Source organism: Balaenoptera musculus, chromosome 7, assembly GCF_009873245.2.
Source record: "Balaenoptera musculus isolate JJ_BM4_2016_0621 chromosome 7, mBalMus1.pri.v3, whole genome shotgun sequence".
NCBI classification, from domain to species: Eukaryota; Metazoa; Chordata; class Mammalia; order Artiodactyla; family Balaenopteridae; genus Balaenoptera; species Balaenoptera musculus.
In genome coordinates this window covers 85143754-85171648 of record NC_045791.1, presented here as the reverse complement: position 1 = coordinate 85171648, position 27895 = coordinate 85143754, and the positions used below count along the sequence as shown (strand labels likewise).

The 27895-nt window shown below is 40.6% G+C and overlaps 1 protein-coding gene across 3 annotated transcripts; it reads left to right on the top strand.

The window, feature by feature from the left end:
* Window positions 1-188: 188 nt before the first annotated feature.
* IDH1 (isocitrate dehydrogenase (NADP(+)) 1) lies at window positions 189-18897 on the top strand. Of its 3 annotated transcripts, XR_005020580.1 has the most exons (11): window positions 192-328; window positions 1347-1412; window positions 3759-3896; window positions 7294-7585; window positions 9742-9847; window positions 11129-11306; window positions 12431-12582; window positions 14775-14856; window positions 15303-15443; window positions 16145-16307; window positions 17953-18897. XR_005020580.1 is itself a non-coding variant. In XM_036857644.1 (10 exons), the coding sequence occupies exons 3-10, from the start codon at window positions 3775-3777 to the stop codon at window positions 18041-18043; spliced, it is 1245 nt and encodes a 414-aa protein (XP_036713539.1). In that variant the 5' UTR covers window positions 189-328; window positions 1347-1412; window positions 3759-3774; the 3' UTR covers window positions 18044-18892. The 3 variants fall into 3 exon arrangements, 2 of the variants coding, with proteins under 2 accessions (XP_036713539.1, XP_036713540.1); XM_036857644.1 differs by lacking the exon at window positions 14775-14856 and having other exon boundaries at window positions 189-328; window positions 17953-18892; XM_036857645.1 differs by lacking the exons at window positions 192-328; window positions 14775-14856 and adding an exon at window positions 1057-1181 and having other exon boundaries at window positions 17953-18892.
* Window positions 18898-27895: the final 8998 nt, after the last annotated feature.

The window sequence follows — 27895 nt, the reverse complement described above, 5'->3', positions numbered from 1 at the left end:
CCGCGAGCCTTGGAATTCGCCGCGGAATTCGACCTAGCCTTCCGGGACCCGCCCCTGGCCCCTGGCCCCGCCCATGTCAGCGGGTCAGCGCGCGGCGATTGGCGGCGGGGCAGGGGCGGAGCTCCGGGAGGTGGACTGAGTGGGCCGGGCCTGGGTCGGGACAAAAGCCTGGAAGCGCCGCCGTTTCAGCTCTCGGTTTCTGCGGAGGCCGTGTCAGAAGCCGAAACAGCTGGATTGCATCTGGGATTGCCAGAGTGTGCGCTTGTGGGGTTAAGCGTGTGAGGGCTGTGGCGTTCCCGGGTCATCGCCAGCGTACCTTCTCCTGCAGGTAACCGCAGGCTTCGAGGGGCGTCTCCGGCCCTTGGCTTTTGTGGGGAGGCTCTGTCAATAGCTGGAGTGGGAAAAAGGAAGGAAGCTCAGATCTTGGGTATGGTAGGGGCAACTTAGCGGCGAGTTGTGGAAGCAAGGCAGGGAAAAAAATCCAGGTATTGGGCGTGGGAAAAGGAAATGGAGAGGAAGAAGGTGCTGGATACCTGGATGTGTAGAAGGTCCGCTCTTAGGCAAGGGAGGACGAAAACTGGGCGGCGGAAGGTTGCATGCCATGACAGACGGAAGGCCAGGTCTGCAACAGAAAGGACAATCGGGGCGGGAGGATGCAGGGACGCGTGGAAGACGAAGTCTTGGGTTTACGGGGAAGAAAACGTGCGGCCTCAGGAGCTGGAGGACTTGGGCGTGTGCATCGAACTTGGGCGGCTGGGACTGGCGGTGCGGCGAGCTGAATGCGTCTGCCTGGGGATCCTGAAGGGGGGCGGCGAGGGGCGTTCGCTAGGCCACCTGGTGGCGGTCGGGGGCGGAGTGAGGGTGGAGGAAACCACGCCGCCGCCGGCATCTCGAGTTCTGGGGGAGGCGTCCTTCGGGCTGCTCCTGGAGCCCGGGTTTTAAAGGTCCCGGCACCTGGGAGGGAAGGGGCGGGCGTGGAGACCTGGAAGGAGAAACCGAGCCAGCTTCGGTTGCAGCCCTCTTGCACAATGGCCCCAAGGACGCATGCAGGCCAAGAGTCCGCTGGTCACAGCGTCCCCTAGGGACGTGCAAACCCCAAGACTAGCTAACGGACGACGAACCCGGGACTCCCCACGGGCGCACCCTCCAGTGTGTGCAGAGATATTTACTTTATTTGAAAGGTGCCTGCGGACCTAAAACTGCCCTTTGCCCCCCCTGTGTACACTGAGCACTGTACTTTAAACCAAACAAACCGGGCTGCCTGGCCTGTATTGAAATCAGCTAAATTCTCCTGACAGGAGTGCCTTGTACCTTACCTTTCTCTTCCCTTTTTTGATTTGTTTTAGGAGATAAACTGCACTCAGCTGAGTCTGCAAGATTGAGAGGCATTGGGGTGATTAGAAGTTGTAAAGGTGAGAATTAGCAATTTCTTCCATTCTTTGATATGGCATTACTGCGTTTAATTGGTCTTGGAGGTCTTGGAAGTAGTCGAAGCCACTGCAAGGCAGTGAGTCAGGAATATTTCCAGCAATAAATTGCACTTGCTTCCTTGTTTCTTTTAGTCTAGTCTTCTCTGCAAGAGACTGGTTTTTGGGGGGGTTTTGCCCAGAAATTAATGTAGTTTATGAACTCAGCCCCCAAAAAAATGTGGCTAAAAATTTGGGAATAATGAAAATAAAATTAAACAGGGTGAGCAGCTCTTTTTTCTTAAACTACTTTGTATTAGTCCAGGTTTATTTTCTAGCATTGCACATGTGTGTCAGGAGATTGGAATTCAACTGCTTTCAGAATAAATGAACTGGCTTGTTGGAAAAGGCCTTCCTTCTGAAGTCAGAGTTTGGGTGGAGACAGAAAATCTGAGGGACTAGGGGAGAAAGTGAATTCAGTGGTGTCTAATGCTCACCGCATGGAATTCAAATCTAGGAGAAATAAAATAGTGTCCTACATTGTAGAAAGCCAGGGTCTACAATAAAGCTTCACTTTTTTAGTGAAAGGATAGTAAAAATGTAATGGATAAGTAATGTGAAGAAAACATGAAATGTTTCAGTTATGCATTATGAAATATAGAAAGATTACTGCAGAAAGTGTTTGTTTCAATTGAGAAGAAAATAATTAACTAAAAAACATTATCACTCATTGAAATTTCAAGTATGATGTATAACCTTTTATTAACTGTATTTGCCATCAAAGAAAAATAGCCATCATAACCCTTGCATAATACTATGTAGGAATATGGCCTCGGAAATGTATCAAAACTAAGATAAGTTTGCTGCCTCTTTTTGTTTTGTTTTAAATACAAGGATAGATGTGACAGTGGGATCAGCATGACTAAATCATACACTTTAAGCTGTACTTTAAATTGTACTTGAAATTACAAATGGGAAGTAGCTGACTCATTCGCACCAGTTTGTTCACTTTTTTATTCTAGTTGAGTTCCAGATGGTTCCCCAGTAATGGTCTAGGGAACCTCCTAAATACTAACAAGCAGGATCCCAGAGTTAGAAATCGGGAAGTGAAAATGGGCCTAGGGGTTAGGAATATATCCTGGCTTGTGGTGAGGAACTGAAGCTCACAGTCTACTAATCATTACGTTTTAAAATTTAAAGACCAAATTACTTTAGCTTAACTTTTTAAGAAATACTGTTTACAGGCCTCTTACTTCTTAATTTTTTTAGTCAGTTCTCCTGACTTCCAGTCCTCAGCCATAACTTAAAAGAATAAAAGCAATCTGCAGTTATGTTGCTAGGGGGAAAAAAGAAAGTTTCCATTAGAGCACCATGAAAGGGAACCTTTAGCAGGCTCAGGGCCTCCTCTGCCTCTCAGGAAACACTCCTTTCTTTAAGCCTCATCCAAAGGGTGTACCCCTGCCCTCTCTGGGAATCAGATTGATTTGTATCTGGCATCCCCCCACATCCCAGGAAGACACCTCTTCCTGGAACAATTCCAACCCCCTATCCCACCCACTGGCAGCTTGCCTTTGCCCACTAACAGCCAGAAGAACAGTCCAGGAGTTGGGATACCGAGGACAGGACAGGGGCACGTCCTGGACAGTAGTCCTTCTCTATACGTACAGATTTCTCTAACTGAGAAATCACTTTGTATTCAGTGTGACATCCCCAATATCCATTATTGTCTCTAGGAAAATATAGTTGCACCCGGAATTCTTCATCTTTCACTTTTAAAAGGACTTAATTAAAGTTTCTTTAAAGTGGGTCTCTAGAACTTGTTGAATCTCCTCAAGGATAGTTGTTTTAACCAAAACAGCCTCTTAAAAGATGGGAAATAGTAGTACATGTCATTCTGCTCCTCTTGAGGGCCCAGTAAAATGAGGAGTTGGATAGAGGTTTTCAAATAAACATGATATTGTGGAAATAATCTCATTTTATAGGACAAACCAACAGTCAAGAATAATGATTACATTATTAAGGGCATGTGACAGGCTCAGGCTCCCCGACCCTCCAGCCGGATGGCCTTGCGAAAGCTTTTTTTTCTTTTAGCAAAGTAGAATGGAAAAATAATTTACATCTTACAGGGTTGTTGTGAGTGTTGATTCAGAAACCACACAAGAAGCATGTAACACAATGCTTTATACAGGGAACGTATTCGATTCTAATGGTTAATGTAATTGTTATTATTAGCTTTTTATGCAATCATGCTGTTATGAATTGTTCTTTTAGTAGTTACCAAATTGTATTTTGTTTTTACCTGGTAATGAGGCAAATGATGAGATATGTGTCTTATCATTTTTCCTCTTGAAGGTTTATTGAAGTCAAAATGTCTCAAAAAATCCAAGGCGGTTCTGTAGTAGAGATGCAAGGAGATGAAATGACACGAATCATTTGGGAGTTGATTAAAGAGAAACTTATTTTTCCCTATGTGGAATTGGACCTGCACAGGTAAATGAATCACTCTGCCAAGCAGCAAAGTCAGAAAGCATATGTGATTTCAGGGTATAAGTCGCTTTTTTAGATAGATACCACTGTATCTTGTGTATAAAGATTTTGGTGAGCTTATATGCAAGTGAATGTGTAACTGGTGTGCCCCTGGTGCAGAAAGCCAAGCTCTGACAGTAGGTGTTTGCAGCAAAGTAAGGGTTTATTTGCAGGGCGCCAAGAAGGGAGTGGGAGACAAGTCTCAGATCCATTCCAAATTCGTCTTTGAGTTGGGGTTGTTTTTAAAGGGAAAGAACTGAGAAGCTTGTGAAATTTCTGTGACATTTCTTAAAATGTTAGTTTCAGTGGGTCAGATTGTGTCCTGTTTACCTTCTTTGGCCAGGTGGTTCATGGCTTGGGGGTCTGTTAGCTCATCTTGACCTGGAGAAACAACCTGAGTTTAGCAACTGATGATATCTACAACAGCAATTTTAGTCATTAACAATGTTGTCTATAATAGCAATTTCAGTCATCTGATTCTGGTTGATTAGTGTTAAATTAGCACAGGATTGAGGTCAGAGGGGACCAGCAAGGGGATAAAGTTTCAGATAGAGAGATTAATCATAAACTCAGTAAGGGAATTCGATTTTAGGGGCACTGGGTTTCAAATATATATGCAAATGAATCTTCTATTTTAATTTTAACATAATACTAGAAACACTGAAATTGTCATTTTTCAGAAGAGAAGAATTATGATGGCAACAAAGTAATTCTCAGGTCTTTCCAAGCCTCTATTTCCTGTGAGGGTTTTATTTGTAATAAATCAGTGGCCAAGAGCAGCAGGAGGTATTATTTGCAGAGGGGAAAATAATAGAGCTACATCCTCTGCTAATCGGTAAAAAATGTAGTTAACACAATTTTGTCCTTTCAGAAGGTTAGTGTATTTTCTGTCACTCTACTTAACTAGTCAGTGGGCCTTGCTACCTTTTCATTCCTTGTCTTTTACCGTTTTCATACGATTGTAGCACACAAAGAATTCTTGACTTATCTAATACAACCCTGACCTTTCAGAAGTTCCCTAAACCATTTGTGTCCTGGAGATTGGAGCCTTTGCCCTGTATTAAAAGTATTTGGAGACAGATATGAAAATCTCTATGGAATTCTTTCATTTTTTTTCCCCCTATGTTTTTCATACATTTGCTCATGCTCCTTGTACATTTGGACTAGGTAGAGACAGAATTTTCACAGGGGTGGAGTGGCTGAAGACTGGCAGGGTAATATGTTGAACAACACATTTCAGCCAAACTATTGGCAACTGTAAGTGTGTTTGCCTTGACCCAGAATTATTCCTCAGACTGTCCTGAGGACCTGTTATTTGCTTGGGTGTAGACATTTAATTCACATGTTGTCATTAAATGCCCTTTTTAATTATTCTAAGCCTAAGGTGTTGATAATATCTATATTGCAGCCTTGAGGGGGAGAGAGCAAATATCTGCAGAGGTCCACCAAACACACAGGAAATGACGTTTTAAAAACATCATCCAAGTGGTTAGAGAAGCATTTTACAAACACTTTACATGACAATAGGTGAACTTGCAGAGCTCTTCCCAGTATAGTAGCTGCAAAGATGCTTTTGAGCTGCTTTAGTATAGAGGCATAAGGAGTTTTAAAGGACAGTCATTATGCCTAGAAGGCAAAGAGTCACTGGCTAAAGACTAAAGAATTTTTGGAGACTTAAACAAGTGTAAGTTGTTCCAAAATTGCTATTATTATTACATGATTGGTTCTTTTTGAGGGGAGTGGAGCGATTCATTTGTTTTATTTTCTGTTGGCTAGGCAGTAATCGAGGCCATTTATTCATTCTTTTCGCTTAGAAATGTTAAGAAGAGAAGCAAAAAATCCACTAATTTGCTGGCAGGTTCTTCTGATGAAAAATGTTTCCTATGAACATAAATACTGCTGACCACACTGCTTGTTTGAGTTAGGAGTAGACATTTATAGATATTGAGCACTCCCTAAACCATAAGATAAGAAAGTCAGTGGCTTTGTAAGTGTCGATGAAAAAAAAATTAACCAATAATCGATCTAAGAAAGAAAGGGAAAATTTTATTCATGCCAACTTGAGGATTATAACCCAGGAGACAGTCTTTCAGAAAGCTCTGAGGACTGTTCTGCCCGCTAGAGGTCAAAGAGCAGTTAAGTAAGTTTTTGAATAAAGGGTTGTACGTCAAATGATGTATTGACAGTTTACACACAATCCGCATCTGTGCGTACAAAGCAAGTAGTGGGTCATCATGACCCCTTACAAGACTAAGAAGGAAGGATATCTCCTAAGGAGGTCTGCTTAATGCAAATGCACGATACACCCTCAAGGGGAGGGAGGAAGCCAAAACAGTCAAAGCAGTTTGGAATTATTTTTATTTGGAAATACACTGTAAGATTGGATTCCCTTTTCCATTTCCATCACAAGTTGGGATATCTAAGGAAAGGAAAATACAGGAACTGAAGGGAGAAATCTGGAGGCTTAATGGTTCAGCAAGTTTTGAAAGCTGAAAAAATTTGGAAAATTTTTAAAGCCTTGGAGAACAAAATAAACTGTTCATTACTGTTTTGTTTTTCCTGCTTTTGACAAACTATTACATACTTTAAATAAAGCTTTACAGTCTTTTTCTATACTTCATGGACAACCAGCATTCTTTCCTGCTCTGAATAACCTGCAGTCTGGGTGTTGGTGTGTATTAAGCTATAATTCACTGGGGTATATAAAACCACTGCTGGATTCCATTACTTATTCTATAAACTGCAGGCTTGTTTCCAGAAATAAAGAGATTTGCCCAAGATTTAGGGAAAGGTTCTTCATATGACTAATTGTCATTAATGAAGGGATCATTAGCTTTTTCTGGCAGTGTCCGTCTCATCTGTAACTCCAACACTTCAATGCCAAAATACTAGAAACCCTTTAAACCCTCTGACCCCTTTATTTTTAGAGCACAATATTTACTAAGGGAAAATTAATGTTTGGGCTTGCATTCTTATGTTGATCGTGCGGAAGGGAGTCTGCAGAAAGGTGGCTGGTGTGATATTATTGCCTCTATGGTGAAGAGCAGGCAGCAGGGCAGAGCGCAGTGGTTTCCATTTAGTTTCCTTCTAGACAGCTTCCCACAACACGGGGAGGCATGCGTGGCCTAGCAGTCCAGCCTTTCTTGGTGCTTTTTTTTAGGTGGCAGCCCTCTTCTGCGTCTAGGATAGACTAATGCTAAAACTTGGCAGATTTGGGTACATATGGAGTCTTCACTTTCTGCAGGGCAGGTCCTGCATGCCATCACCATGCACAGAGTGGTACATGGGGATAGAGTAGGAGTACCCTCAATGTCCTGTCGGTTTGCCTGGAAAGTTACGCTTACAGTTTTTCCCCTCCCAGCTATGATTTAGGCATAGAGAATCGGGATGCCACCAATGACCAGGTCACCAAGGATGCTGCAGAAGCTATAAAGAAGTACAACGTTGGTGTCAAGTGTGCCACCATCACCCCCGATGAGAAGAGGGTGGAGGAGTTCAAGTTGAAACAAATGTGGAAATCACCAAATGGCACCATCCGAAATATTCTGGGTGGCACTGTGTTCAGAGAAGCTATTATCTGCAAAAATATCCCCCGGCTTGTGAGTGGATGGGTAAAACCCATCATCATAGGTCGTCATGCTTATGGCGATCAAGTAAGTGGTGTTGGCATAACTTGATTTTCCATATTCTTTTTTCACGGGCTTTGACTGCCCAGCAGTTCTGATTTATATGTGCTTTATTCTTTATTTTATCTTATCTACTCCCATTAATTGAGGTACAGAATTGAGAAATGAATGTATGTATACATTTAGATAAAAGTAAATACAGATAAACTTACAGATAGGTACCTGTCTCAACACAAATGATTTTTTTCAGGCATGTTTTTTTCTTCCTTATCTTTTTATTAGATTAAACCATATGATGTAGACATTTTTATTTAGATAATTTCCTGTGGTTCGGCCAAATCAGTGATTCAGCCAAACCCTGTGGCTGTACAGTAAGGTCCCTTTACAGGTTTTTTGGTGTTTGTTTTATTTTGCTTCGCGTTTTAAAAAAATTCTGTTGGTTTTAATTCCAGTGCCTGAGTCCCACCCTACACCAGCTAAATCTGAATTCCATGGCATTTTAAAGCTCCCCAGGTGATTCTAATGTGCAGACAGAGTTGAGAACTACCAAAGATTATATTAAACATGATTGTTTCATGCATAAAAGGAAAAACTGACTCAGTAGTTGGAAAACAGTCTCTTTAAAACATTCCCTTCCTGCTTGGGAAAAAAAAAGTATAGTTTCTGTACTTCTATACAAGTAGGCTTGTTGCCAAATTAAACAAAAATTGCCAGCTAAACAAAATAAAAGTTCTGTGTTGAAACTGAAGTTTTAGGCTTTCATAGAAAGCAGCTTATGTCTGAAAAGAACCTTAAAAACAAGACTCCTGATGCTGACACCCAGAGGCTTTGATGTAGCCGTCCTTCAGAATAGTATGGATAGAGCAGACCACTCTCCGTTCCTGGGGGCAGGGTCACCAGGTCAGTCCCTGAGGGGTAGTTCACTTTGTTCTACCGTATGGCTCAGACTATCCCGTCCTCCTGGCCAGTCCCTTCACAGATACCTCTCAGAGGCCCAGGAGAGGGGATGTAGATGGGAGTGCTACAAGCTCACTAATCCTGGCAACACCACTCTTAAGTTCTTACGAGTTCAATGATGTCCTTTTCCTTTCTTTTTTTTTTTTTTTAATTATTATTTTGGCATCAATCACCTGGAAGAATGGTCATTCTATTTATTAAAGTCTAGATTGAAAATTCCAAACCTCTAGAAAGCATTTATTGTACTTTGGTGCCTCGGTTTCTGCCTTTTGAGAAATGGGAATCAGTTACCACCCATAGTGAAGGACTTTATATGTCAGAAATAATTCTGCATAGAGTAGATATTTAATCTGTATCGTTATCTGACAGCTTTTCTACCAGCTGTCATTAGTATTATTCTACACAAACGTAGACAAATAGGTTTGGCTGGCATCGGCTGGTACCTGACTCTGAAAGTATTCTAATCTAAGCCATTGAAAAAGATACAAAGCAGCAAAGATTGACATAAGCCTAGTGTGGGCTGGGCACATTTTCCATACCCATGACAAAGGTAGCAGTCCTCCAAAGGCCCTTTCCTAAGAGTCGTCAGCCTGTTGGCAGCTGCTTTCAGAATGATTGCTTCATGTGGACAGGTCCTGGACTGGGCATTAGTAGCAGTGATTACCATGAAGAGACCGAGTCCTGAAGGTCCAAGGACCAGATCCCGAGTCTTTTGACCCTAGATGCATTATTTCCACTACATCGCAGTTCCTCCCTTGTAAGATTGATGGAAGAATCAAATGAGGTAATAAGGGATACAAGTTAATCACTTACAGTATGTCATATAGTGAGAACCAGGCATTGGCATTGGCATCATCGTCTTCAGTGCTACAGCTAGTATATTATCTCCCTATAGGAAGACTTCCTTGACCTCCAGGTTATAGTCATTCCTCTTCTTCTGTCTTCCAATAGCATTTTTTATCTGTGCCCCCTTTTGACATTTGAAAGCTCTAATGTTACTTCTTTTGTATGTCTTTGCTAGGTCGTAAGCTTCATAAGGGGAGATACTTTGTTATTCTCTCTCATACCCATATCTGAACTCAGAAAACTGCCCCATGCATGGTAGGCGCCTGATAAATATTGATTTCTAATGTGTACTACCACTAACTAGCTAGGACAGTTTTGGGTTTTTGTGGGGGGGTTTTTTGTTGTTTTTTTTTTTAATATACCTTTTTTCCCCCGTACAGTACAGAGCAACTGATTTTGTTGTCCCGGGGCCTGGAAAAGTAGAGATATCCTACACGCCAAGCGATGGATCCCCCAAAACGACATACCTGGTACATAATTTCACAGGTATGTTTAAGTCCACCGTGAGCTACATCTTTCATTTTTTTAGCAGATCATTTAGACAGCGTTATTACTGGTTTTTTAAAGTTCTGTGAAAATTGTGTGGCTGCCTAAAAATACAACCTGAATCTACAACATTTCCAGAGGACTCAAAATCAATGCCATGGCTTCCTGTGGCATTGCTAAAGGCATAAAAAGAACTAGCCACTTAATTGGAAATGCATATAGATAATTGGAAATGCAAGTAGATAATTATGCGTCTCTCTTAAAACATGGAGGGAAGGTCGACAGGAGTCTGTTGTGCACAAATTATACAAATTAAACATTAATAGCCCCAAATCGCCTGTCATGTAATCCTGCCCTTTGGCTCTGTTAGGGTTTGTATTTGAAAATGGCTGCATTATTTATTTGCTGAAGTTTTCTTCTTGTCCTTCTGAGTATTTGTTCTGTGAAAGTGGAATGTTTGTTTTTTTTGCCTCTTCTTTCCCCCCATCCTGCTGCTTCTAAGGTCCATTATGGCAAATCCCTCCCAAAAGCTGTTGAAAGAACAGAGGACCCTCTTTCTCCACTGTTAAGGTTGCTAAAAGCACTCACACAAACAAAACCTCAAAACTTACCTAGCTGTTGTTTTCCTTGCTTCCTCTAAATCAAATCGTTTTAATGGAATCTAGTTCTGCCAGTTTCAGCAGCTCTAACATCCTCAGCCCAAGCTGGCCCTGGGCAGTGGCACAGATTCAAGTTCTAGCTTTCAGTAATAACAAAGTTCAAACAGTAAGAGCTGTGAAACACCAGTGATTACATGGAGCGTAATTATTTCTACCAATGACAGAATGAACTTTCAGTATCCGCCAGGAAATTACAAGAATTTTCATCCAGTATTTGAAATGCAAAGTTTTCTCAGTAGCTAAGGATTGAGTTCACACTTAGAGTTTAAAACACATGCTTGAAATTTTTAAAGTATGAAAAGAGAGTTTAAAAATTATTCACCTCTTGAGTGTATTTCTGGTTCATATCAGTAGCTTTTGGTACTTCAAGAACTTTAGGATCCTAAAGACCATGTTTTTCTCATTTATGTTGCCCTTTCAGAACAAGTTAGAACGTCCTTACCTAGAACTGACTTTCCTCCGATTATGTGTCTCAGGAACTCATGGAATATTGAAGTTTGAAGCCTGGACTCAGACATGAGAGCTGGGAATTGGGTGTTTTGGGGGTGGTGGGTGTATATAGACTTGTTACAACTATACCCTGTTTACCTTTCTTTTTTCCCTCATTGTTGTCCCCCCACAGAGGGTGGTGGTGTTGCCATGGGGATGTACAATCAAGATAAGGCAATCGAAGATTTTGCACACAGCTCTTTCCTGATGGCTCTGTCTAAGAATTGGCCTTTGTATCTGAGCACCAAAAACACTATTCTAAAGAAATATGATGGACGTTTTAAAGACATCTTTCAGGAGATATATGACAAGTAACTACAGTTCTTTTTCTTCTTTTTTGTCACATAAGCTGGCATTTATAATATAGAATTTGTATGCTTATCCCTTTGATTGTGGGACAAATTGAGTGAAAATCATCACTATCCCATTAAGATAAGGACAAAACTGAGATTTAACAGGAGTGAAACGAAACTCTTGAATTGCTTTTAGAAGGGAAATGTGTTCTCAGATAAAGGCCCCACATTTATTTTCTTCAGGGCCAGAGTTATTTAATGTGTGAGTAAAGGGTACCCTGTTAGTGATAGAAAGTTCTGATTTTTCATGGTGTGAGTTTGAGTTTGGGCCCATTTCCATTCTTTCTGAAGCCCACTGCTATAATTTAAAACTCTGCTTTTGGGAATTCCCTGGTGGTCCAGTGGTTAGGACTCCACGCTTTTACTGCCTAGGGCAGGGGTTCAATCCCTGGTCCGGGGAACTAAGATCCCATAAGCCGTGGGCCAAAAAGTTTAAATTAATTAATTAATTGATTGATTGATTTTATTGAAAATAAATAAATAAAGTAAAACTCTGCTTTAGTGAAGTCATTGGAACTTAAGTCTACATTTATAACAACTTTGAGTTCAACACTACCTGAGCACTTGTTGACTTTTAAGATGGCGTCCCTCCCTTTTAGATACAAGCATTCAGGCCAGGGCTAGGATTTTAGGTATCTTTCCTGAGACATTTTAATTCCTCCTTCTACTACCTATCTATATCAAACCTAGAAGCTGTCCTAGTTTCCTGAATGATACTGAGCAGTAAAGTAGTCTTTTTCTCCCCGATTACATTCTTAAAGTAAGCTGAATCTCATGAATCTCACTAGTGGTGTATTGAAAACTGTAAAAGTAGTACTTGGAACACTCCACCGTCTTGCTTAATTCTCACATCTCTGCAGAGTGGATGAAATCACCCTTACAGAAGGGGAAATTGGGGTTTCACAACTAGAAAATGAGTGGGCAGAGATTTGAGCCCATGTCTATCTGGTTCCCAAATTTGTGTTGCTTCAACTAAAATGTGCTGCTTCCAACCCCACCCCGACTCCTTTGGAGAGGCGCATGGTATCCCAGCAAAACCAGTTTTCTTTGTCCGTTGTTCTCTTTTCTTTCTTGTTTCTCAGGCAGTACGAATCTCAGTTTGAAGCTCAGAGTATCTGGTACGAGCACAGGCTCATAGATGACATGGTGGCCCAAGCTATGAAATCAGAGGGAGGCTTCGTCTGGGCCTGTAAAAACTATGACGGGGATGTGCAGTCGGACTCCGTGGCCCAAGGTAAGGAGCTGGAGAACCAAGTGGAGGTGGGCTTGGCCTGCAGCAGACAGCTCGTGCCCTGCTAGCTCTCTGGCGCAGGAAGGGGGATTCTGTAGCCCTTTGCTGCCAAAAGTCATGAAAGGTTAACACCACAAGGCGTCCAGGTCCATCTTCTCAGCTGACAGATGAGGACATTAAGCTCAGACTGGGTAGGCGACTTCTGGCAGGGACGAGACTCCCCCGGCTCCAGCCTCAGAGGCTGACACAGCTCATGTCTCAGCCCTTTCCCCGCTTGAAGCTTCCCTGCCTCCAACGGTAGCCCAGCGGCCCGATCTGAAAACCACTCCCCACCCTTATCTATCTGCCTTCTGATGAGAACGTAGAAAGCTAGGGGACTCAGGCAAGGAGGGCCCAGGGTTGTGTCCTAAGCGAGGGGCCTCCCTCCGAGAGCCCATTCATCTGGAGACAGTTACAAATCATGCCCCTTTTGCCAGCCTTGACGGCTCTTCTGTCACCATGTAAGACACATGTGTTTACTGCTTAGCTCAAAACACACAGAATTGAGCAAAGAAGCCCCGGGCTCTTCACAGAAATTCCAGGAACCAGGAGCTTCATGCCAGAGATAAGGACCAAATGAGCAAAAATGCTCCCTTCCCTGATTTCCTCAGCACCAAGTTGCCCTCCAACTTCAGTTACTCAGGGTAGCTGTATAAACTGAATTTCCCCCATGAATGTTTGTGGTAGCTTTAATTATTATGTTTGCTTTTCCCCAGGAAGTACTACTTTTTCTTTCTCTTATGAAAAGTTAATCATCTCCTATCAGTTTGAAAATCAGTAAATACGCCTGGTTAAAGATAACTTTTATGTCAGATAAATGAGTTACCCAGTTCTCCTTCTTTACCCTCCTTCTGTTTCTCTTAAGTCCTCACAATCGTTTGTATTGAATGCAGCAGAGGAAGGAGTGTTGCTTTGTGGTGCGTAAAAAAGCTTCCTGGTAATCAGAGTTCTTAGAAAGGGACCCAAATCATTCCATCATTTCTAAATGTCCTCATGGCAATAAGAAGAGGGTATCCGGAGGGATATCTCCAATGTAATTGTCAAGTTATGGAGGTTCAAAGGACTTCAAAATAGGAATGTGGAATTGCAGTGTCCAGCAGTGCACCTGGAACCAAGATACCTGGAACCAAGGCTCTGTGTCTGAGCAGCGCCTTTAGATAAAGGTGAACTCAACGTAGCTAAACAGATTAAAAGGCAGCCGAGCTGTTCTTATGTTCATTCTTTTCTAGAGGCATGAACTACTTTGGACTCACACCAAACATTTTATTTCTGTCCTCAGTTTTGACAGTGGTACCAACTAGTGTCTCCTAATATAAATAGATAGACACATTCACCGTGGATATGGCCCTAAACGTCTCCAATCAATGAATATTTGAGACTCTACTAAAGCCTCATACCAACACAGTGATAGGAAAGGAGCTGCTAATTCAGCACAGAAATTGCCATTGTACTCGATGAGTTTAAAAAGGGTTTTACTTACTCTCAAACAAACAAAGTAGCAGCCTATTATAAATTCGCATTATTAACTCCACAGGTGTTATTGGGAGGTAGCAAAACTGGAGAAAAGTGTTCTTTGAATTCAAGTGTAAAAAAAGAAAAAAGAAGAAAAGAAAAATCAATTGTATGGACTTAAAAGTTGTAATGTGGTTCTCTGAATAGGAAACCACAGAATAGAGTCGTTCTGGGGAGGCTGTGAAAGAGCAGGGGCGAGTGGGAGGTGCTTGGATCCATCCCATTCTGTGTGTGTATATGTGTGTGTGTGTGTGTGTGTGTGTGTGTGTGTGTGTGTGTGTATTTATTTATTTTATTTATTTATTTTTGGCTGCATTGGGTCTTTGTTGCTGTGCGTGGGCTTTCTCTAGCTGTGGCGAGCAGGGGCTGCTCTTCGTTGCAGTGCGCGGGCTTCTCATTGCGGTGGCTTCTCTTGTTGCGGAGCACGGGCTCTAGGCACACGGGCTTCAGGAGTTGTGGCTCACGGGCTCTGGAACGCAGGCTCAGTAGTTGTGGCGCATGGGCTTAGTTGCTCCGCAGCATGTGGGATCTTCCCGGACCAGGGCTTGAACCCGTGTCCCCTGCATTGGCAGGCAGATTCTTAATCACTGCGCCACCAGGGAAGCCCCATCCCATTCTGTTTTTAATCAGCTTTCTTTTCCCAGTCCCACATGAGCCTGTGAGCAGCTTGATGGCAGGAGACAACTCATTAATCTTTATTTTCCTGGAACAGCAGAGTATCTGCACGTAAGCATGACAGTAATATATTGAGTTCTTACTCTGTGGCGGGTACTAGTCTAAGGAATAGGAATATGTATTCTCTTCATATATATTCACGAACATATGCATATTCATCTAATTCTCACAACAACCCTATGAAGTAGGTGTTTCTACTATTCCCATTTTACAGGTAAGAAAACTGAGCCACAGTAGTTAGGGAGTCACGGAACTAGCGTGGAATGCAGGCAGTCGGACCATGAGTTCTTCGTCATGGAGCAGGTGCCTCTGAGGTAGATAAGTGAGGAAAAAGCACAGCCTTTTCTGAAAGGCAGAAGAATTATTGGTGACTCCATGTGCTCATGTTTATTTTGCTCACTGAGACCTGTCAAGACGAAGTCATTTTCTCTCATCTCTGGGAGACCCAGTGCTCTTCATGCAGTTGAATCCCATACTTCATGTTCTGCCACTCATAGGTTATGGCTCTCTTGGCATGATGACCAGTGTGCTGGTTTGTCCAGATGGCAAGACAGTAGAAGCAGAGGCTGCCCACGGGACTGTAACACGTCACTACCGAATGTACCAGAAAGGACAGGAGACATCCACCAATCCCATTGGTAAGATAGTGTTTGCTACTACATTGATTGCCAACCAGAATAGAAATCTCCAAAGGAGCTCCGACGTGTTCCTTTGGCTGCCGAATGCCTTGTGTATAAAATCATCACCAAACAGCTGATTTGCTCTACTCATAAGAACTGTTTTAATATGTTTCTTAAAATATACACAATATATGCTTTTCCAGTTTGTGGGAGAATATTCATTACAGAGAAGAATGTTATCAACAAGCATTTTCCTTTTCCTCTGCTGCAGTGAAATGTCACATGTAGCTAAAAATCTAAAGCCACATTGTTAGATCCTTTTAACTAGGTTTTAGGGATAGCACTTTAAAAACAGATTATAGCCTGGAAAGAGGAGAAGAGACCAATATAGACAAGAGGTAGAAGAGATTGTGACCTTTTCCAAATTCGTAAATGCCTTAAGCGTCATGTATTCCTACCCTGAATATGTGCTTTCTTAAAGGTCTAACAAAATCCAAAACACTTCCTCCACAAAAATGCAGGTTTTTTTAAAAGTTTCAATTTGGTAAAATGTTTCCAACTTTCCTAAAACTTACGGCTCATGCAGATAGCATCCAATGAAGTCAGTTACCTAAACAAACAAACAAAAAAAATGTTCAGTTTTGGGGAACTGAGGCACTTGGGAATATTTCTAACCAGTGTGATTGAAGTGTGCTTTTTTTTTTCTCCCTCTCTTTTAGCTTCCATTTTTGCCTGGACCAGAGGCTTAGCCCACAGAGCTAAACTTGATAACAATAAAGACCTCAGCTTCTTTGCAAAGGTTTTGGAAGAAGTCTGTATTGAGACCATTGAGGCTGGCTTCATGACCAAGGACTTGGCTGCTTGTATTAAAGGTTTACCCAAGTAAGTATAAGATGCCCTAAGCTCTGTGGTCAAATTACCATTTATCCTCACTGGACTCAAAATATCAAGTGCTTTTTGGAGTTGCATGAATTAGTATTTGTCATCTGGTTCAGGAGTCAGCAGACATCTGTAAATTGTCAGATAGTAAACATTTCAGGCTTTGTGGAACATACGGCAATTATTGAACTTTGCCTCCATGGCAGGAAAGCAGTCAGTGGTGACACAAAAGCTAATGGGTGTGGCAGTGTTCCAGTCAAACCCTGTGTACAGAACTGGGCTGCGGCCCGGACTGGGCTCACGGGCCAAGCTGTAGTTTGCTCACCCCTGATCTAGTTATGATCAAGTGGGTGGCCAGGTTCTGCCTAATTTAACAAGAAAATTATAAGCATTTAGAAACAAAGGGACCCCCGAGACTATTTTATTCCACCTCTTTATTTTCTTCAATTTACAGTAAGAAAAGTAAGCAGTGCAGGTATAAGATGTCCGGTTTATCATAGTCCCTTCCTTTAGTATCTGTAACCAGCAGTCAGATACTTGAGGGCCCATGTATCGCCCAGGACTTTTTTGAGAACATGGTAGCCTGTATCCCAGCTGGATCAGCTGCTGATCAGGGATTCCTCCCTCAATCAAAGTTGGCTACTATGACTCACATCAAGAAACAATACTAAAATTTAACACCAATCCCGTGTCCCATCCATGTGTCCTCAGAGATCTCTGTTAGGGTCAGTGTACCTCAGTAATGGGGATACACTCCATCACTACATCTTTCTCATCTTAAATTTCCAGCAAGAATACAGTGTTTGAAATGTTCCTATGGGTGCCAAGCCGATTTGAGTAGGCACCTATTAGCAGGATTAGATAGCCAGTCCATTGTCTTTTGCTTTTTAAGTAAGACAAAGGTAGAAATAAGAGCACTAAAGCTTTTCTTTTTTTTTTTTAATGTGAAAAGACGTGATGAAATTGTCTTTATTTTCAGCTTATAAATTATATATCTATAAAATTCAAACAATTCAACAAAAAAAGGCTAAGGTAGCTGGATACTAGATAAATAAGCAACAACAAAGTAGCTTTTCCTTACACTACCAATAAACAAAAATGCAAATGGAAGAACCATCACATTCATGTAGCAAAACTATTTTTTTTAAATATTTGAAAAACATATTTGAAATATTCTATTTATGATAGCATCAAAAAGAATAAAATACTTAGGAATAAATTTTTTACAAAAGGGTTTTTTTGAGGACATGTGACATTTTGTGGGGATATGAGTAAAAGCATGACTGTACCTGGATATGTTCTATTATTTTTAAGAATGAGGAAGAAGAAGTGGGATGATTTCAGTGTCCCAGGCATTAGTGTGAATGAAGCTCTGGGGCAGTTTCACCCTCAGAGCTACATGGCCAGGAACCTCCTGTGAGTGTGTGTGTGGCCCAGCCTCTGCTCAGACTGCCTGTAACCTGGGTTAGCCCCGTGAACCTTGAACGCAGTCATCGGCCATAAACTTACAGCTTGTTCACATTAATCAGTTTCCTTCTAGAAATAAATAGAATGTTACTTTAAGTAGCACGTCTCGGACTTTTCCTCTACCTGCCACCAGATCAAAGACAAACTAAATTTCTTTCTTTTCTTTTTCCTCTGCTATTAGTGTGCAGCGTTCTGACTACCTGAATACCTTTGAGTTCATGGATAAACTCGGAGAAAACTTGAAGACAAAACTAGCTCAGGCCAAACTTTAAGGTCATCGCTCGTCTTTGGAGGATGTGTGTTTTTGGTAACTAGGTCCACTGGTTTACATTTTTCTCTATAACACTCAAGAGTAAAGGCAAAATCAATTCTGTAATTTGTTTAGAAGCCAGAGTTTATCTTTTCTATAAGTTTACAGCCTTTTTCTTATCCATACAGTTATGCCACCTCTGTGAACGTGGCAGGGGACTTTTTTTAAATCTTATTTTATTTTCTACTAGTAGCCTAGGAATTACTTTTAGTGTCCATTTGTACTCACTGTCACTTTTCTTCATGTTCTGATATAAATGACCAAAATGAAGAGTGCTTGAAAGGGTAAACTATAGCCACGGTACTATTCCCTAAAATTGTATAAAGTAGAAATTCATTCCCTTTCCCACTTTCCATGGCCTGTGGCACTGGGTGGATTTGATTTAACAGATGTCCCATTATGTGAGGTAGAAGCTGTACGTTAAACTTGCGCATGATTTGGAATGAAAAGCATGGCTGTAACTAAAAGGTGTTGAAGAAACAGTCATCCTTGTAAAGAGCTCTAGCTGAATGTTTCAAAAATACTACATATTTTTGAGCTCACTGGAGAATCCAGAATAAATACTAACTGGGGGTTTGTCCTCTGTGTTTGTCTCCTCCTCCTCGCCTTGTGTGGCCTAAGTATTATGCTACCCTGAACGGCGTATTTCATCCACGTGCAATATATACTACAAGCTGCACCTTTCTTGGACTTCTGCTGACCTGTTTTATTTCCTTTATATAAATGTGATTTTTCAGAATTTGATTGTAAACACTATTCTAGTCCTGTTCTTAATCTAAACTATCAATTTTAATTAAAATTAAGTGCTAATGAGTAGTCTTCTGAGTTTTTATTTATCAAGTATACTTCAGTTGCCAGGCTAGGTCCTAGCCATAGGAATTTGATTTTAAAAAGTCTCTGTCCTCAAGGAGTTTACTGAGGGGAAAATGGATAAGTAAACAGACAGTAAGATGTAGATTCTACAGTGAAAGGGAAAGAAGACCAAAGAGAACAAAAGGGTAATAATGGAATATTAGGGAATTGAGTCTATGCATATGCTAAGGGGTTTAGGTATTATTAGCACGTAAGTTAATAGGGAGCCAGTTAAGACTTAGGAAGGGAGGGACATGATCATATTTTCATTTAAAAAAATAGCACTCTGGGCAGCTTTTATGAAGAATGGATAGTAGTGGAGTGAGGCAGGGAGTAGTGGGCACAACTGAGGAAGGAAGACCAGTTACAAGGTGGGAAAAGGTGAGGATCTCAACTGGGACAATGGCGCTGAAAGTAGAGAGAATGGGGTGGATCCTGAGAAATGAAAGTGGAATAGATGGGGATTGGGGGATCCCAGGATATGTGAGGGTTGAGGGAAAGAAACAAGTCAGAGATTTCCCAAATTTCTGACTCCATACCTGGAGAAAGGTTGGTCCACATCCCAACATTATCTGTATTTGGGGGAAGAAAATTGAGGCTTGAGAGGAGTTTTGATCAAGCTGACACAATACATCTGTGGCCATTTTGGCCTGGAATCCAGGAATCCTATAGCTGAGCTAGGGCTCTTTCTACTATACCAGCATACGTTCAGGTTTGGATGGAAGGGGAAAGCATCTCGTGAAACAAAATGGTGGCATTGGATTGGTTGATCTTAAATAGTCCTTCCAGCACTCATCCTGGGAGTCAAATCAATCAGATGAGTGTTCGTGGCACCAAACCCCACTCTGAACGATGTCTATCAGGATCAGCATTTGACCAAGAACCAGTTAATGTTCTAAAATAATCAGCAAATGAACAGATGCTGACCAATACATCCAGAAGCTAATGGTTTATTTTGTAACTAGAAGATCAGAATTGTTGGCCTGGAAAATGACTGGTGCTTAGCATAACACTGAAGGCAGCAGGATCCAGGGACAGAGAAGATGAGAGTTTGAAATTCTCTGTATTGCAAGTATCGTTTCTTAGGTAGAATTTCTAACTGAAAATATTTAAGATCTAATCTTAATTAGAATCACAGCTGCCTGTATTCTTGCCTGATACAATCTTTCTGAGACACTTCTGACAAGTCATTTCCCATCTTCCATTTGAATATTTACCTAATAAAAATTTCCCCCAAATTCAGGGTTTTATCTCTTCCTGTGAAGAAGGAAATAAGATTAGAAACCAACATAGAAAATATTAAGGAAGACTTTGAATATTTATATAAATACTAATAAAAATGTACTTTTATCACTTAATATTTTGTTTCATAGTCCCTGTTTTTAATACTAGGGAGAATATAAAATCCAAACTGCTAATTCCTCTGCAACAAGAAATTTGAACAACTCTGAATTTGGATGGTTTCTCAAACTCTGAAAGAGGTGAATTTTGCAGACATTGTAGCATTGTTTATAACTTGTAATTTTGATAGTGCAAATTTACAGAAAAATTGAGAACGGCATGAGGAAATCCCATAATCCCTTACCAAATTCTTACTCAAACACACACTTTTTTTTTTTTCTGAACCATTTCAAAGTTGAAAACTTGTAACCCTCTATCCCTAAGTAATCCAGTGTGTACTTCTTAAGAAGAACAAGGACGTTCTCTTATATAACCACAATACAATGATAAAAATCAGGAAATTTAATATCAATACAGTATAGTCCCTATTTAAATTTCAACAACTGGTCCAATTATCTTTACAGCTTCCCCTCCAGAATCCAATCCAGGATCATGCGTTATAGTTAGTTGTCTTATCTCTTAAGTCTCCTTTTGTCTGAAACAGTTCCTAAACGTTTCTTTTTCTTCCTAGAACTTGACATTTTGAAGAGTATAGGCTAGTTATTGTGTAGAAAGTCCCTCCATTTGAGTTTGTCTGAAGTTTCCTTGCAATTAGATCCAAGTTACACATTTTTGGTAGAAATACCAGAAATACAATTGAAGTGGTGTAGTACCTGAGCCCCCTGCAGTGGAAACACAGAGTCTTAACCACTGGACTGCCAGGGAATTCCCCCTATAAGATTTTGACACTGCAAATTTCCCACATAAATTCCAAAGTGTTTTATTATTTGATAGAAACTGAAAACTTTGATTCTGAATTTTGATTCTAACATTCTAGAGCTACTCTCACCTGTTTAAAAATTTCCATATTTTCTGGTTGCAATTATTCCACTTGCTAGAATTACTCAATGAGTTTATTTTTCATGTTTCTATTTTTATTGTTTGAGAGAGCCTGCATGTTGGTGACTTGTTTGTTGCTGCAAATTAATTAACACAGTGGAGTACTAGTCCATGAAACCTGCAACTTGGATCTCAGACAATGTTTTAATTCTGTTTTTTCCATCTGTATCAACTTATTTATATGAGGGTTTTTTTCTTTTCTTATATCTTTGAACACAATTCACCCAACAAACAGATGAAGTATATCCTCTAATTCTGACACTTTCTTGGGATATCAGTGTCCCATAAGGCCCACAACCTCTAGGTTGGGGTACTTCTCTTACAGTTAAGTTTATACCAGATGCTCAAATTGTACCCGGCAGCTTGGGTTTTGAGTCATTGGGTTCATTACAGTGTTTCTTTACTGTTGTAATGGGAATGACTTTCAGAATTTATTTAGAGTTAACTTGGGTCTGTTTCCATGAATACATTCTTCAAATGTCCTAAAGCTATGGCAAGATACACAACATCTTTATCTGTACAATAAAAGTGTTTTAATCCTCACTCTTTTGCACAGTTATGTCTAACTCACCAGGTTCAGTGATACTGGTTCTATTTCCTCAATTACTGGAAAAGTATCAGTAATCGTGATACTGCTTGACAGACTCCCAGCTGAGCACAGGAGGAGATTTAAGACATCAGAGGATGGAATTTTCCTACCGACACATTTATTTCTAGTCTAATTCTCTTTCAGGAAGTGGTTCGAGGTTATTCCTTTCTCAGAGTCTCCGGTGATAGACTCATTAGTGATTTTGTATATAGAAGTGGTATTCAGATCTTATCATTTGCCTGTACACGAGGCATTAACCCATTTTTGGATTCTCAGCTACATTTGGAATGCTTTCAATGCTTCCCGTAAGAAACAAGGTGGCATGTGATACCTTCTCAGAGTCAAGAAGACCTAAGCCTTTCCACTTGAAATAGTTTGCAGATGGTTATTTTAATTATATAGTGTCAGTCACCCTTGAGAAATAGCAGGCCACTAACTATTTTGCCTATAAATACCATAATAGGAATCAAGTCCATAGGTTTATTTTTTATGTAACTAATACCATGTGTTTCTTTGCTATAAACTTCGTTGGGTTCGAAGCCACAGATTAAAAATATAAAACCTGCTATAACTGTGAGGTAATCTGATTTTGCAGTAGAGGTTACCATACCCCATTAAGAAGAATCTGTCAAAAGCCAATGGCAAGGAGAAAATCTTGAAAGCAGTGAGAGAGAAGCTACTTATCATGTACAAGGGATCTTCAATAAAATTAACATCTGATTTCTCATCAGTAACCATGGAGTCCAAAAGGCAGTGGAATAATCTATTCAAAGTGTTGGGGGTGAAAAAATAGTCCAGACACACTTGAGAATTGTTGAGTCTATATGTAAGAATAGCCTAGGAATTGGAATGACTTCGGAGGTAGTTAGATCACTTTTTTTTTAATATATAAATATTTATTTGTTTATTTTTGGCTGCATTGGGTTTTCATTGCTGCGAGCGGGCTTTCTCTAGTTGCAGTGAGCAGGGGCTACTCTTCCTTGTGGTGCACGGGCTTCTCATTGCGGTGGCTTCTCTGTTGTGGAGCGCAGGCTCTAGGCACACGGGCTTTGGCAGTTGTGGCACGCGAGCTCAGGAGTTGTGGCTTGCGGGCTCTAGAGCGCAGGCTCAGTAGTTGTGGTGCATGGGCTTAGTTGCTCCGCAGCATGTGGGAGCATGTGGGATCTTCACGGACCAGGGCTCAAACCCGTGTCCCCTGCACTGGCAGGCGGATTCTTAACCACTGTGCCACCAGGGAAGTCCCAGTTAGATCACTTTTGAACTTCCTTTCTTACTACCAGGATCTGTTCAACCTAAAAATATGTCAATGAATATGTCTCAAAGTAACATCCAGCATCTTATTGGTATCACACAAACATTTTTTCCTAATCTGCTGTATAAAGAGTATGGATTTCTAACAACCACTAAAAGGCCTTGTTAACAACTATTAACTCTGCATATATTTATATCTATCACACATACTTCATGTCTATGGTAAAAATATTAGGAAAAAATACAAGTAAGCATTGTATAGTCTGGAGCTCTGTACTATCTATTTTGTTTAATCTCTTTATCAACTTGGTTTTTAGGGTTAACTGATACACTATTCAGTAAATCTTCTATATTGGTAGAAGCCATTTCACATGTCTTTGGAATGACAGTGTCTTAGTTTCCACATTATCCACTCAGCAGTCAGAGATTTCACTTTCAAAATAAAAAGGAGAAAATGCATTTTAAAGATTCTTCTTTTTGAGTCTGGAGGAGTGAATCACTAAGGGACCACTGTCAAAAATAGAGAAGTCCCAAGAAGATTGCTGGTTCCAAGCGAAAGATGAGTTCGGTTATAGACACAATGAATTTGAGATAGGCAGAACACCCAACTGGAGAATTCCTAGCAACATTTGAAGATGAAGGATTGAAGTCAGGGCTAGAGATGTAGTCAGTAGCTGAAGTCTTGAAAATAGGTATGCTCTAAGAAAGAATAGCAAAATAAGAACAATAGATGGTCAATGATTTCCACATTTAGGAATCAGGAAGGGCAAAGGAGGAACAGTCTGACAGACAGGGGAGGTCAGTGTCAAAGAAAGTCAGAAGAAAAGCGAATTCATGTAGAAAGGGGTAGACATTCAGGTAGATGTTAGAGAAAAATGTTAGAGAGAGGGATCAAGGTGAATGAAAACTGAAAAACTATCACTGGCAACTCTTGACAATTATACTCTAAAAGGCCTCCTAAGATTTTAAAATAAACGTTGAAATAAATGTTTTACTCATTTGTATGAGGCTTATCACATTCCCATCTTCTAAACTGATACACCTTGCCATCTACGATTAAGAATCACCTTGAACAAAGGCGGTAAAATCATTATCAGTAAGGGAACAAAATAAAGGGCATCACATAAGCAACTGAATAAAGTTCTTTTTTTAATTGAAGTATAGTTGGTTTACAATATTATATTAGTTTCAGGTGTACAACATAGTGATTCAATATTTTTATAGATAATACTCCATTTAAAGTTATTACAAAATAGTGGTTATATTTTCCTGTGCTGTACAATATATCCTTGTTGCTTATTCACTTTATACATAGTAGTTTGTATCTTTTAATCTTCTACCCCTAATTTGCCCCTCCCCCCTTCCTTCTCACCACGGGTAACCGCTAGTTTGTTCTCTATATCTGAACAACTGAATAAAGTTCTAGGAGAAATTTAACTCTACTGAAACTCCAAACCTGTCTATTAATCCAACAGATATTTTTTGAGGCTCCGCTGTGGGCCAGTTACTGGCCTAAACAATGGGCACACTGTGGTGACTTACACTTGACCTCTGCCCTCTTGAAGCTTAATATTACACCATTTACATTCTACCCAGAGAGAGGGGGGCTGGTAAGAATATATATTATGTATATTACATATCACTTTAGATTGGCATTTAGGGCCTACGTTTATAAATTATACAGGCAATTTTCATCAAACAAATGTAAATCCATTTGTCATTTCAATAATTATATCAATTACTCATGGAGGATTTGGTCTTGTTTTTATTCAGATACAAAGTGAGTAGGCACTTTTGAAGTTTTAGTCTCAAGTGGCATAATTACATCTTAAATATAGTTTTCTCATTCTGATCTGCTTATGGAAAAATATTAGTTAACATTTTGCAGGGGTAGGGTAGACTAGGAAAAGAAATACAAAGAAAAGAGAAAAATGAACACCTGCAGAGTCCTAGACAGTGAAAGGGTGACCAATTCTAGACATAAGTTAGAGTGGTTGGGGTATATGAGTAGAATTACCCACGTAAACTGGAGTTATGGAAAAGCAGATTATAGACTGAGTTCTATGCAAAATTAATGACCTTAGCATTTATGCTGACAAGCCGTATAATCAGAAAGTAAATTGTTTTCTGGACACATGGTTTTCTGTAAATAAGGTTAACCTTATACTAGGCTGAAGTTGCAAACCTGCAAATAGACCATGTTTCCAAAGTTTGTATAATTCAGTTGTTTGCTACTAGAACACAATTTCTTGCGGAAGTAACGTAGTAAGTGTTTAATTTCTAACTAGGTTGAGAGAACTCACATTTGTGCATGTGGTCCTTAACATGCATTTGCATTTAATTCCCACCACAATATATCACTGCATTTTATAGGGGGAAACTGAGGCCCAGAGAATAAAAGTGATTGTCCAGGGACGGCTAATAAGTAGCAGAATAGAGGTCAAACTTCTCAGTCAGCTACACAGAATGTTTCTCAAAACATGAAGAAAAAAAAAAAACATGAACCACGGGCCTCATGAACCTGAGGCTCACTAGGGATGGGCAGAACACCCAAACAGAAAATTAAATGGAAAACCCCCAACTGGATATTCACATGCAGATTCCTGGGCTCCCTCTACTGAATCACACTCTGAAGGCAGCATTCCAGGAATCTTCAGGTTAAACAAGCTTCCCAGGTGATTCTTATGAATGCTAAAGTTTGAGAACCACAGAAGAGGGTTAGGAAAAAGTCCCCAGATGTACACAAAGTTTTACGCAAAGTTTTGATTGGCTAATAACAGCCATTTAATAAAGAGGGGGATGATGATGAATTGTGAGTAATGCCTAACAGGTGCAATTTAAGGTGTATTGCTTACTTTATGCCCCTTGTATTATTTACTTGAATTACTTGTATTATTTATGCCCCTTGTGTTATTTACTTTATGCCCCATCGGCAATTTTCATTTATAGAAACTTTCTCTGAGGTTCACTATCCAACCTGTTGTTTTCAACTTCCTTCCTTTCTTCCACTTCAGAACCCATAGGCTTTATCAAATACTTAAGCTAGGGTTGGTGTCACTGTCATTCTTTTAAGAACTCCCAGTGGTGAGGTCAGGAGAGTGTCAGGGCCAGCTGTGGTACTTTGTACAACAGGTCATTTGTAAAGCAGGAGTTCTTGATTCTCTAGCTATTGAGATATTTGTCCTGGTTTTCAGGCAGTTCTATGATATTTTCCCCAACATCTCCTGGATAAAATGCACATTTGCATTCAAAGCCACCTTGGATGTGAAAACCTTAATGATAAAGGCCATTAATCACAGATACATCAGGAGATATGCTATCACAACATTGTTACAACTGCAGGAGGGAAATATAGCTCAGGTTATATTTTAATGGGGTTTTGTGATAACTCAGATAAAGAGTTCAAACTGATGATGCAGAAACTGTTCCATCATCTGTGTGGGTGTGGGTGTGGGTGTGCCCCCAGCATCCCTATCCTCCTTCCCCTGTCCCACACATCAAGTTTTTTTCCTCTCTCATTTTTTTCTTTCTGTGTAGGGATTAAGTATTACAGACAAGGTTGAGTGGGCTGAGTTAGTCATAGTGAATCCAGATTCCAGGGCAACCTCCAAAAACACCCATACAGATCACAGGCAAGGACTAAAACCTAAGGGTTAATGATTCGGCATTTTCCAAAGTCTGAAGTTCTAAGTATTTATCCAGATGCTGCCCAAGGGCTTCTATTGCTGCAGCACATCCCTGCCCTGCCAGGCAGCTGTAGTCAGCACTTTCGGGTGAAATGACCCCTCCTTGGTTTCCGACCAGGCACTCTCTCTTGAGAGAAATTCAGACTCCTTGGGGGTGGCCTCAGGACACCATGCTCCTCTGAATCAATTCTGCCTCCCCTTCTGTCAATTCTTCCTTCCAAAGGTTGTCTGCTGTCCTGACCTGTAGGTGCAATAACTGTGTGGTCAGGAGGTAGGAGTAGGGTGGGAATTATAGGATAATATTTTTTAATGGTGCAGTGAAAAGAGGGCTTTGATTTAGCACACTCTGTGCTCAAATTGGGGAAAGGGAGAAGGCCTTTCTTAATGCTGTGTATTACAAAGTGGGCTTCCAACTAGCTGAAATGTTGCTCAAGCAACAGACATTTTCCATAAAAGAATGTTCTTCGTCCCAAGGAGCAGATTAGCACCCACAAATACTTTTAACCCATATAGAAGAAAAAAGTTACTCCCTCTGGGGTTGAGGGAGAGGGGGGTAACTTAATAGAGCCATCATTTATTTTTAGAATGTACACTTACCCCACAGGCAAACCACAGGGTAGAGGTCATACAAGGATGTGCTCAAGATAGAAGCCACTCCATTGCCAAGTTCTTGTGTCTTGCTCTCAATCTCTGGGGATAAGAGGAAACAAGTCATTTAGTGTCATTTTGGAATTGACCCAGAGCTAAATGGGCTATTTAATATCTTGCTTGTCCTGTTGTTATAGTTTGGATACACAGTAATAATAACTAGAGCTAACATTTATGAACCTCATTAAGCACTGCCCTAGATTCTTTACTCGATTACTTGTTTCATGCTTGCAATAAACTGTGGTGCAGACACTATTACTTTTTCATAAGTAAATAAAAAACCTGGGGCACAGAGGTGCCCAGGTCACATTGATGGTATTCTGGTCATCTTTTGTTGCCTAATGAATTATCTCAAACCCTAGTGGCTTAAAGCAATAATATTACTTTACTGTTACCTCGCTAGAGGTTGACTGGGCTCAGCTAGGCAGTTCTTACTTAGAGATTCTCACCTGGGGTCTCACATGCGGTTGCAGTCAGATGGCAGCTGTGGCTGTTTCCCCACTCATGC